This window comes from Myotis lucifugus, unplaced genomic scaffold (assembly GCF_000147115.1).
Source record: "Myotis lucifugus unplaced genomic scaffold, Myoluc2.0 scaffold_28, whole genome shotgun sequence".
In the NCBI taxonomy this organism is placed as follows: Eukaryota; Metazoa; Chordata; class Mammalia; order Chiroptera; family Vespertilionidae; genus Myotis; species Myotis lucifugus.
Window position 1 is genome coordinate 4,357,255 of NW_005871076.1, and position 12,363 is coordinate 4,369,617.

The 12,363-nt window shown below is 42.9% G+C and overlaps 1 protein-coding gene across 19 annotated transcripts in view; it reads right to left on the minus strand.

Moving 5' to 3' along the window:
* LOC102437860 (protocadherin gamma-C4) overlaps positions 1–12,363 on the minus strand; it is a 148,880-nt gene that overhangs the window by 25,563 nt on the left and 110,954 nt on the right. The window contains exon 1 of one of the 19 annotated variants that reach the window (XM_006086455.3): positions 5,739–5,917. The exons of 17 other annotated variants lie outside the window; for them this stretch is intronic. In XM_006086455.3, the coding sequence (XP_006086517.1) occupies positions 5,739–5,768 (30 nt within the window). In that variant the 5' untranslated portion in view covers positions 5,769–5,917. Of the gene's footprint in view, positions 1–3,338; positions 5,922–12,363 lie in introns of those variants that run through there. One more of the 19 variants, XM_006086441.3, reaches the window with a different exon arrangement.

The window sequence follows — 12,363 nt, forward strand, 5'->3', positions numbered from 1 at the left end:
TTCAGCAATAATGTAATATCATTATTCCTCAGCATGGAATTTTCTGCAAGATCCTCTATATTTCCCCTTTACTATTTAACAAATTACTACTCAATCTTTAGTTCTCAGCTCAACCATCACCACCTCTATGAAGTCTTCCAGATTGGCTTTGGTGTTTCTTTCCCTCTGCTCCCATTACTTCTTGTATATCATTTTTTTGCATGTCTGTCTCCTATGGTACTCTGTGTAGCACAAGCATGTCAAACTCATGGCCAGCCGAGTTTGACATGCTTGCGGCATAGCTGTATCTTTTCACCTTTTACAGTATCTGGCACAAGGGATGCTTAATAAATGGTGAATTACTGATATTACCATTTATTAGTTTAACAAATATTTTTATGAGTACTTGTGCTTTATATGAGTACTTTATGTTGAGTACAGACACTTTATATGCCTAAGTTTTCAATCTCAACAATTTTGAAAGGATGTATTATCTTTATTTTATAGATGAGGACACTGGAGTTCAGAAAGGTTAAGAGATTCTCTAAATCTAAATAACTAGTATGTGCAGAACTAGGATTCCCCCCCCCCCCCCACACACACACACACTCCTTCCCCTGGTTTGTCTGGAAAGAAATGAAGCCTCATTTTATAACATCTTAAATGATTTTTCATCTCTATAACCATAAATTGGACCTTTAGTGGTACTTTTAATATCCAAGAACTAGACCCCTTATAGGTCTCAATCCTTTATATTTCAAGTCCACACCAAAACAAACATGCATACAGTCTGTATTACTAGAATTGGGGCATTACAAAGCCTTAATGCTACATATCCGTGACTTGACCTTTTTTATGCCAAGTATGTGAATCTCCCAACTCTAGATTTTTAAAACAGCTTTGTTGAGCTATAATTCACATGCTATGCAGTTCATCCATTTAAAGTGTACAATTTATTGGGGTTTTTTGGGTATATTCACATATACTAAAACAATGCCATCATCACCACATTCTAATTATAGAACATTTTTGTCATTCTCAGAAGAGATCCCATACCCATTGCTCAGCTCTAGATTTTTAAAGATTAGTTGCCCGGTTGCTAGTGGTTTAGGAAGACTGTCTCTTTGGATGATTAAAATATCATCTTATGTCTTCCCTACAATGCTCTTCTGGAGCTATTCTATGTAATACTTTAAACTTGGGAAATAACATCACATACTTTTTAAAAGTTATACCTGGCCCAGTAAGGCTGGCTTCTGGTTCTGTAAACACCAGAATAACACTTTGCTTCATAAATATGCTACTTGATAGACTGGCAGGTTCTAGGGCAGTGGTTTTCAAACTTTTATGCACATTGGAATTACTTAGGGATCTTTAAAACGTACTGATCCAATGTCCCACCCACAGAGATCGTGTTTTGATTGGTCTGGGATGTGGCCTGGGCTTCAGATTTTTTAAAGGTCCCCAGGTAATTCTAGTGTGCAACCAAGTTTGAGAATATTGTCCTAGGGAAAGTGCCAGTTGTTTTCCAGTGTGACTGGAAGAATAGCAGCTGCTTCTCTCTGGCTTTCATCATTGCTTAGCCTTCCCATATATGCATCTACTTTGTCATTTTGGCTATCTCCAAATTTGCTCATTTCCAAGGTGTATTTAAGATTTGGAGTGGGTGCCCTGGCCAGGTAGCTCAGTTGGTTAAAGCATCATCCCAATAAGCCACGGTTTGGGGTTTGATTCAGGGTCAGGGCACATATAAGAATCACCCATGAATGCATAAATAAGTGGAACAACAAATGGATGTTTTTCTCTCACTTCCTCTCTCTCAAATCAATAAATAAAACATTAAATATATATTTTTTAAAAGATTTGGGGTGGGTCAAGAACTAATAAAAGTAATCATAGTAATAGCTAAGAATTTGTTAACACAATACACCAGGCAGTGTGCATACATTCTAGCATGCACTAATCTTATAAGACCCTTGCTATTTCCTTTTTGCATATGAGAAACAGGCTTACAAAGATTAACTTGGCCAAGGACTCCTAGTTGGTAAGTGGTGGAGCCTCATTTGTCTAACTGCCAGATCCGAGGTTGATAGCAATTATACACTTATTAGTAACAAAATTGTGGCTCTCGCACCATTGGAAGTGTAAGTTTCACTCCAAGACAAATGCCTTACAGTCACCTACACATCATCCTGAATAAATGAAAGCGTTGCCTTCCTCAGGATATGAATTTACCTACCGTTCACATTATGTGTATATCTAAGAAAAATAGTGCTGGAAGGATAGGGAATTACAGGGGGATATAGAGAACCTTTAATTTTGTACTTTATGGTGTCTTGGATTGTCTGGATTTCTTTTCAAAGTAAATGATTACTTTTACTTTTATAATTAACTAGAGGTCCAATGCATGAAATTCGTGCAAGAGTAGGCCTTCCTTCCCCCAGCTGCCGGCACCGACTTCCCTCTGGCACCCAGGACCCGGGCTTCCCTCTGGCCGCTGGCAGGCACCTGGGACCCGGGCTTCCCTCTGGCACCTGGGACCCAGGCTTCCCTCACAGCGCAGGCTTCATCCAGAAGCTCGTCTGGAAGGACGTCCAGAAGGACGTCTGGCCTAATTAGCATATTATGCTTTTATTATTATAGATTATTATAGATGGCGGTCACCCTTGGATTTGGGGATTACAGTTAGTTTTAATTTTTCTTTATAAATTTCTCTATTTTCCAAAATTTCTATAATGCACATGGATCACTATTATAACACAAATAGTTTATAAGTAATGTGCACATCATTTCTAGGAGTGTGCTTGAAATAAAATGTAAAGGATGCCTAGAATTTTATTACTTTCATAGAAAATTATCTAAGAATGAGACAGGATCTGTGTAGGCAGAGGAAAATTACCAGCAAACTATTAGCTGTAATGCAGACGTGGCAATCACTTGAAAGATGGCAAAATGAGGTGGTTTTTATATTCCTAGCAGCCGCCACTGGTTAGAGGTATACACTAGCTTGTTCCCAGTGCAAATGACACCAAGCTAAACTCTGAGTGCTGAGATCTTGGGTTATATTTAGCAAGATTGGTTAGTTGTTATGGCAAGCAAGTGCTGAGGGTGTGAATTGGGTCCACAGGTGAGTCAATTAACTCCACACTGTGAGTGATCACAAACCACCCTCTGGCCAGGCCATTCCCTTTGCAAAGACAACGCTTGATCTAGGAAGGGCCAGGTGAAAATGTGGATGCATCATTAGGAAAACCTTCAGCACTAGAAACAAAAGCCCAGAATGGCTCCATGCCTTCCTGAACACGGTGCAGGAATCAAAAAGCGTGAATATTGGTCCAGGATGACTTGCTAACCCTTACCTGTCCGGGAGGGGAGCTCTCTGCACCCAACACCTGCCTATAGAACACCGGATCGCAGCTCCGCAGCGTGTTCTGGCAGCTGGCCAGAGGGCTGGCAGCCCCGGGTTTCTTCAGCAGCGGGTCGCTGCGGCGGGAGTCAGAGGTGAGGTACACCTGATGGTAAAGGTGCGGCGGCACCAGGCCTCCCCGCACGGCGTCCGCGTGCAGAGAGGGCCCTGGCGTGCGGTACAGGGAGCTCACGGGGGCTCGGTATAAGTCCCTGGACTGTTTCCACTTGTAAACTTTGAATATTATCACTCCCAGCACCGTGACTGCGAACCCCACGGAGACCAGGATTAGAGAGAGGAGCAGATAAAAGGTGAGATTTTTATTCTGCTCCCCCGGGGCGGAGCCAGAGGGGAACTCCGCCCGGGCTTCCGGAGATTCCTCGGTGACAGACACAGTCAGGGTGGCGGTGGCCGAGAGCGAGGGCTCCCCGCTGTCCTTGATCAAGACCGTGAGAGTTTGCCTGGGCAGGTCTGTGTCCTGGACGGGGCGGGCCGTGCTGACTTGCCCGGTGTGAAGGCCCACGGCAAAGAGGCTCTGGTTGGGGGCTCCCAAGAGGCTGTAGGAGAGCCAGGCGTTGTAGCCGGCATCCGGGTCCCAGCCTACCACCCGAGTGACCACGTGGCCAGCCGCGGTGCCTCGGGACAGCACCTCCACGGAGCTGCGGCCAGGCCGGGGGTACAGGACCTGGGGGGCGTTGTCATTGCGGTCAGTGACAAAGACGTTCACGCTGATGTTGGTGGTCAGGGCAGGGGTGCCCCCGTCGCTGACCTGAGCTGTGAATTCGAACTCCCGCCGATCCTCATGGTCCAGGGCCACTAAGGTGGACACCACGCCACTGTCGCGATGTATCGTGAAAAAGCGACCCACGAGCCCAGCGTCCGCTCCTGGCTCCAAGAGAAGGAAGGAAAGGCGCGCGTTCTGGGGGGCGTCGGGGTCCCAGACGCTGAGGTTCAGGATGGGAACCCCGGGGAGGTTGTTTTCCTCCACGTAGACGTCATAGGAAGACTGAGACGACTGGGGAGGGTTGTCGTTGATGTCGGACACTTGCACCCGGACCGTGGTCAGGGCTGAGAGGGGAGGGGCTCCGGCATCTCGAGCCGCGATGCTGAGGTTGTACTCGGGCACCGTCTCCCGGTCCAGGGCTGCGCTGGTTTTCAAAGTAAAGTAATTCTTGAGGGAAGAAGTAAGGCTGAAGGGGAGCCCTGGCGGGATCTCGCAAGTCACCAGCCCATTGTCCCCGGCATCCAGGTCAGTCACGCTGAGCAAGGCGATGACAGTCCCCAGAGGCGCGTCCTCGGGGACGGGGCTGTACACGGAGGTGACGGTGATCTCGGGGGCATTGTCATTCACGTCCACCACCTCGACCAAGACTTTGCAATGTGTCCCCTCGGGATTGGCGCCCTTGTCTTTGGCCTGGATGTAAATCTCGTGGAGTTTCGTGTCTTCGAAGTCCAGCCGACCCTTGACGGTCAGCACCCCGGTGACCAGGTCTAAGGAGAACAGTTCCCGCACGCCGGCGCGGTTGTGGCTGCCGAAGGAATACACGATCTCGCCGTTGGGGCCTTCATCCAGATCGGTGGCCCGCACTTGCACCACGCGAGTCCCCGGGGGTGCGTCCTCCAGGACGCGCGCCCGGTACAGGGACTGGTTGAAGGAGGGCGCGTTGTCATTCGCGTCCAGCACGGCGATGCGAATGGGGAGGCTGGCGGAGCGGGCCGGGCTCCCCCCGTCAAACGCCGTGAGCACCAGCTGGAGACTGGGCTCTCGCTCCCGGTCCAGGGCGCGCTCCAGCACCAGCTCCGCGTACTTGGTGCTGTCCTCCCGCGTCTGCACTCGAAGCGCAAAGTACTCGTTCCGGCTCAGCTCGTAGGTTTGAAGAGAGTTGCTTCCGACATCGGGGTCGTGCGCGCTCTCCAGCGGAAAGCGCGTGCCCGGCGCCACCGCCTCGCTAATCTCCAATTTCATTTCCCGGGTAGGGAACGCGGGATTGTTGTCGTTGATATCCTGGATCACCACTTCCGCACTGAACAGCTCAAGCGGAGAGTCCACCACCAACTCCAGAGTGACGGTGCAGGAGGGCAGCGTCCCACACAGCTCCTCTCGATCCAGGCGGTCGTTCACGAACAGCTCTCCGGTCTCCCGGTTCACCTCAAAGAATCTTCGGCTCGCTCCGGACACCACCCGGAGCCTGCGAGTGGACAGGCTGCCGAGATCCAGGCCAAGGTCCGTGACCACGTTGCCCACCGCAAAACCCTTCTCTCTTTCCTCCAGGATCTCATAGCGAATGACGGCGGAAGCCCCGCGCAAGGCACCAAGCAGAAGCAAAACTCGCACCACTCTCCCGGTGCTTACCAGTCCGCTCCTCCAGGCCTCTGGGACCATCTCACTCAAGGGCAGTTCTCTTCGCGGGGTCCAGATCGCCCTGGCGTTTTCGCTGAGAAACTTTCAGCGGGTTAGCGCTTGAGCGCTGGGCGCCGAGTCTGACATGGCTTTCTAGATGCCTTTGATTTGCTCGTCGGCGGTTCAGTCTCTGCCTCATCCCGGGGCGCCGAGAGGGGACGGGCCCGGGCCAGATCTCCAGCGTCTTCATTGGCCGACAGCGGCACGCAGAGTCCCAGCCAATAACTGCACGAAGAATGCGCTAGCGCGGGGCGCTCGGAGCGGGACGAGCGCTTAGCGCCAGGAACTTCACTTTCCTTTGGCTCGCTTCCAAAGTTTACGGCCAAAGCGCCTTGGCAGCATCCGTACATCGGAAACCTAACTTAGCCTGGAAAGCCGATTGCAGGGCGATGAAGTTGGCCCTTCTGCAAGTTTTCAAGCCAAACCCAGGTCTATTAAACGTTTTAATGGCTGTCTTTAATCGCAACAAGGGGGGGGGGGGCGGGGGAGATCAAACCAAACAACAACAACAAAAAATTGGTTTGTTGGAGGTCGAGTGAAACCTATTTAGCCGGACTCTATTAGTAAGGAGTAATTTAGCATTTCTATGGAGATGCTAATAATTGCAGTTTTATCCGTTACCAAATGAGATTTTAGAATTCCCTGTCACTTCCTCAGTAAAGCAACACAGGACCTACTACTTTCAGTTGGTTTAACTCGGTTTTATGGAATTTAAAAACTCAATGCAGATTTCTTTTAAAACTGGATATTGTTTAGCTCTCATTTCCTAAGAACCAGGGAGCAATGTGAAATTTCCTACCGTTTTTCCCAATGAGCATAACCCCAATCATGGAGCATAATCTCAAATATTTCCCTTTACTTGATAAACGTGTTTCCCAAGAACTTGGGTTCGTATGCCACAAAGAGAAGTTCATTGCTAATAAAGGATAACACCTCTCCCCCCAAAGAAGGGGCAGACTTATTTACCACTTGAGACATTTATAAAATGATTGTGATATGGTTACAAAGCTTCACAAGGTCTTTAGAGAAATACAAAGCCTTTGCCCACAGAATAAAGAGCCTCGAGTTTTCCATATTTAAGATTGTAGTTACTAAACAAACAAAATAGCAACGATTTGGATAATGAATAAGAGAGCCAGGTATGAATAAGTCAGGGCTGAGTTGTACGGTATATCTTTGGACAATAAATTACCCTCTAAGGGTTCCTGAGTTCCTATCTACCAAATGAATGAGGCAGGCAAAACGACTGGCACAGAGTCAGCTTTAATTTATGATGCAAATCACCCCATTAGAGGTAACATTTTAGAGCCTCACATACCATTTCTGTATAACCGTCTAGGACATTACTTTGATTGCACAAAGTTCTTGCTGAAGTGTAAGTGAACCTTGAGGCAGAGAGGTAGGCAGACAGGTTAGATAGGTAGATAGGAAATAAGTATATATAGAATATCTATTGAAGAGATGAAAGGCCATATTTGACCTGTTTCTCTATGTCCTGAATACTTTAATTCATCTCTTAAAACTCCCATTTTTGAATACTCAAGCTTGACAATTGGCTAGACCACAGAAGGCTGAGAGGCATTAAAAGTAGAATATATTCTATAGAATATATTAAGAATTTAGAATATAGTCCAGTCACTTGCTACTCAAAGTGTGAGTCAAGGACCAATGGCATAGGCATCACCTGGGAGTTTCTTAGAAATGCAGAAACGCCCCACTTCAGACCTACAGAACCAGAATTTGAATTTAACAAACTACCTGGGTGATATGAGTGCACATTAAAGTTTGAGAAGCACTGATCTAGTGGGTTATTCAGAGATAAACTGATTTATCAGTCATTTTTTCCCATTCACTATCACTTAATTGACAACATGTCTTTTCAAAACTAGTTTAAAAGGTTGAAGTCGTTTTCCCATTCATAAGGCCCATAGTTTTCCTGAGACCTCTTCATAAGCCAGCAGAACTCTCTTGGATCTATTCTTCACAGTAGCCAGAATGATCTTAACATTTTAATTGGATCATGAGTCTTCAACTCAAAAATCCTCAGTAGCATCTCACTGGTCTTGAAATAAAATACCAAATCCTTCGCATAGTATCCAAGTTCCATGTCTTCTTCTCTTGATATTTCCAGCTCTGCTTTCAGTGTGGGCATCAGCCAAGCTCTTTAGTGCCCCAGAGCCTTCACACAGACTATTCCTCGCCTAAGAAAGCTTCTTTCCCTTCCCTCCCTTTGCTTTGTTAATTTCTACAAATCTTTCCGGTCTCAGTTTAAATGTTATTTCCTAACAGAGGTTGTCCCTTAGACCCATTTAAAAACAGGGTCCTTTGTTATGCTCTGTCAGAGCACCTTTATTTTCCTTTGTTGAATCTAGCACCATTAAAATTTTTGTAATTATTTTTTGTTTTAGCATAATGTCTACCTCTTCAGCTAAAAAAAATTTTTTTTAAAGCTGCGGGAGGGCAGAGAACATGCCTGTTTTGCTGATCACTTGTATCCCTGGTGTCTAATACAGTGGGCACTTAATACTTCCCCCCTCCTAGCTTTATTGAAGTATAATTGACAAATAAAATTGTATGAATTTAAAGTATATGAGTGATGGTTTAATATATGTATATATAATGAAATGATTATAATATAGTTAACACATTCATCACCTCACCTAGTTACCATTGTGTGTATGTGTTAAGAACATTTAAGATCTATTCTCTCAGCAAATTTCAAGTATATAATATAGTACTGTTAACTATAGTTGCCATACTATACATTAGATTCCCAGAACTTATACATCTTATAACTGAAACTTTGTACTCTTTGATTAACATTTCCCTATACTTAATACTTATTAATATGGCAATCATCATGCTAATGGCATAGCAATAATAAAATGTACCAAGGAATATATATATTCATTTATGTGCATCTATAAACATTTTTGGAAGATACAGCTACTCTTTTAAGCTACCAGATGGCCTAATAAAACTATTTCTTAGCATAATAATTTGAAAGAGAAAACATAGTTTGCCAAAGAACCAAAGTGAGGTGTGCTAATATAACTCACTGGAGATAAATAAAGATGGCATAGCTTGCTGTGTCACCTATATCCAGGGGAAATGGAAGTACTAGTGTATAGGACCAATACAATTTTCCGGTCTCTAGCTTCTGTCCTCTTTGTCTTAGGATTTTAAGAGAGCCCCTGATCAATGAGATGCACAAACATAATGTGATTTTTAAATGGAAAGTAAATGTATTAAAGTGATCAAGAGCGAGGCTTTAGTGTCCAGAAGACTCGAGTTCCAATACTGGATATTACACTTAGTAGCTATGTAACCATGAAGGTTTTATTTTTAACTTCTCTTTTATTTTCTTGATCTGTAAAATGGGAATAATAATAGTACTCCTTGACATAACCACAGGCATCTTAATCTTTTGTTTTAATCTTTTAATAGCTTTATACTTACCATAGAGGTCACCTAGACAATCAGTGATTTCTGGTAAATGTATACAGCTATGCAACCAACACCACATCCAGTTTTAGGATACTGCTATCACCCCCAAAAGTTTCCTTATGCCTGCCTGCAGTCAACCTCCCAGCCTCAGGCAGCCACTTAATTACTTTCTATGTAGTGTTGCCTTTTCTGGAAGTTTCATAAAAATTGAATTATAAAATATATAGTCTTCTGAATCTGGCTTCTTTCGCTTAGCATAATGTCCAACCCAATTCTTAACTACACCCTCAAACCTGTTCTTTCTTGAACTTTTTTCGTCTAATAAGGGGCCCTGCTAGCCCAGTCAAAAATTCCTAAGCCATTCTTAACGTCTTTTCCCATATGCCCATCATTACTAGTTCATGCCAATGCTTACTGCCTCCAAAATATATTTGAATATATCAATTACTCTCTTTCTCTACAGCCACTTCATGAGTCAAAACCAACTTAAATACTGTCACAGCTTTCTCTGGTCTTATTTCCTCTTTTGTTTTCCCTAAATTCTATTTCACATGCAGAAATCTGAGGGATCTTTCAAAAAAATGTAAGTTAAATGATATACTCTCCTTGGTAAACAGAGTGCTTGGTACCAGGGCTGGCTACCTAATTTGTGAGACTAATGCAAAAATGAAAATGGGCTCCTTGTTTAATAATTAAGACTTTCAAGATGGTGACAGTAGAGCATTAACCCAAGTGCAGGGCTCTTCTAAGAATGGGGCCAGTGTGACTGCACAGTTCACATGCCCATGATGCTGGTCTTGCCTAGCACAGAGGAAGCTCTCCACAAATATTACCTAATATTGATCCCAGAGGGTCAGTCATATCAGAAAAGCCTACTCATGATACTCTTAAATTACTGCATTTTAGGAAAAATATATGTATTATCCCCTTAAAATCCTAACTATCATCTAATAATCTTTCAACATAATCTAATTTGCCTATTTAAGGAACATCCTAAGGTCAAATTAAGGGATCATTTTAGGAGAAATGGCATAAAAACAGATAACCAATAGATCAATCAAACATATATCACAATTTAGACAGGTGAGAGATTCAAGGGCTTGGTGAAGAAGCTGAATGGTTTAGCCTTAATATTTATCTGAAGTTTATGTGTGTGAAATTTTTTTTATATATTAGAATTTTAAAAGATGATCTACGAATATTAAGAATAAGTTTTTTAAGACCTCCATTTTATCTACCCTTAGGACAAGAAAAAATTATCTTATAAAAATATTTTGAACAAAAACAGATCCAGAGACAGAGAAGCATCGATCAGACTGTCAAACCTCAGAGGGAAGGTAGAGGAGGGTGGGGGTAAGGAGGAGAGATCAACCAAAGGACTTGTATGCATGCATATAAGCCTAACCAATGGACACAGACAACAGGGGGGTGAGGGCATGAGTGGGGGGAGGGGGGAGGCAATGGGGGGAGGGGATAAGGACACATATGTAATACCTTAATCAATAAAGAAAAAACAATAGAAAACATTTTGGAAGTATAGTCAATGATTTTACAGGTCAAAAGTTTAAGACAAAATGTTTGCTTCTCCCATTTGAGTGCTATTCTTTTTTAGTCTTGATCACATTAGTACTTTCTTGTTGCTTATTATATCACAAAGCTTAGGTATGCCAGGAAACTACCTGCAAAAGACTACTAAATTTGTCCATGTGAAGACCTCCCAAGAGACCTAAATTCTCCTTAGAGAGATAGAATTTGTTTAATTTTTCCCAAGCATGCAGTTATTATATTGTTATCTAAATTATGATCAGGTATCTTCAAATGGATAGCCCTGTATGGCTAAATTTGTTTGTTTAATTTTTTTATAAATTAAGTACTTCACATCAATATAATACTTTGAGTGAGAAGGAAGTATGACTTTCTGATCATTAAAACCTTCTGGCAATACAGAAGTTTGGTATATGATAAAGATGCTATTTCAAGTCACTGGGGGAAAGATGAACTTTTTAATAAATGGTATTGGGACAACTGGATAGCCACATAGAAAAAAAAAGATAAAAATTAGTTCCAACCTCAGCACACATAAGAATAAAGTTCATATAGATTAAGAATCTAAAAGTAAAGACCAAAAAAACCATACAAGTCCTAGAAGAAAATTGATAAAGTTTTCTATATCTTGAGTGTATAGCAAGGCTTTCTAACTTTGACTCTAAACCTAAATGCAATACAAGAAAAGACTGATTCATTTGATTACATAAAAAGAAACGTGAAAAAGGGTTGCACTACAAGACATACCATAAACAAAAGTGAAAGGCAAATGAAATGCAAAAAATATTTGCAATTTGTATCTTGGACAAAGAGCTAATATTTCTATCTAAATAACTTAACATTTTAGGATGAAACACAAAAATATAATAGAGCCCTAAGCAGTTTGGCTCAGTGGATAGAGCGTCAGCCTGCGGACTGAAAGGTCCCTTGGTTGCAGGCACATCCCCAGTAGGGGGTGTGCAGGAGGCAGCTGATCGGTGTTTCTCTCTCATCAATGTTTCTAACTCTCTATTCCTCTCCCTTCCTCTCTGTAAAAATCAATAAAATATATTTTAAAAATATATAATAGAAAAATGAACACGAACATGAACAGACAAACTTTAAAAGGAGATAAACTGGCTCTGAAACATATGAAAAGGTGTTTAATGACAATCATAATTAAAGAAATTCTAATTAAAACTATTTTTAGGCCCTGGCCGGTTTGGCTCAGTGGATAGAGCGTCAACCTGTGGACTGAAGGGTCCCAGATTCAATTCCGGTCAAGGGCATGTGCCTTGGTTTCGGGAACATCCCCAGTGGGGAATGTGCAGGAGGCAGCTGATTGATGTTTCTAACTCTCTATCCCTCTCCCTTCCTCTCTGTAAAAAAATCAATAAAATATATTTTTTAAAAAAACAAAACTATTTTTAGTTTTTTTACTGATCAGATTGGCAAAAATGTAAAAGCTTGACACTTATTCTGTAGATGATGATTTGGGAAAATTAACATTCTTACCTATTTGTTGGAATGCAAAATGGTACAACTCATATGGAAGGAAATAGTTATATCTGATATTTAGACTATGATCTACCAATCATGGTTTTAG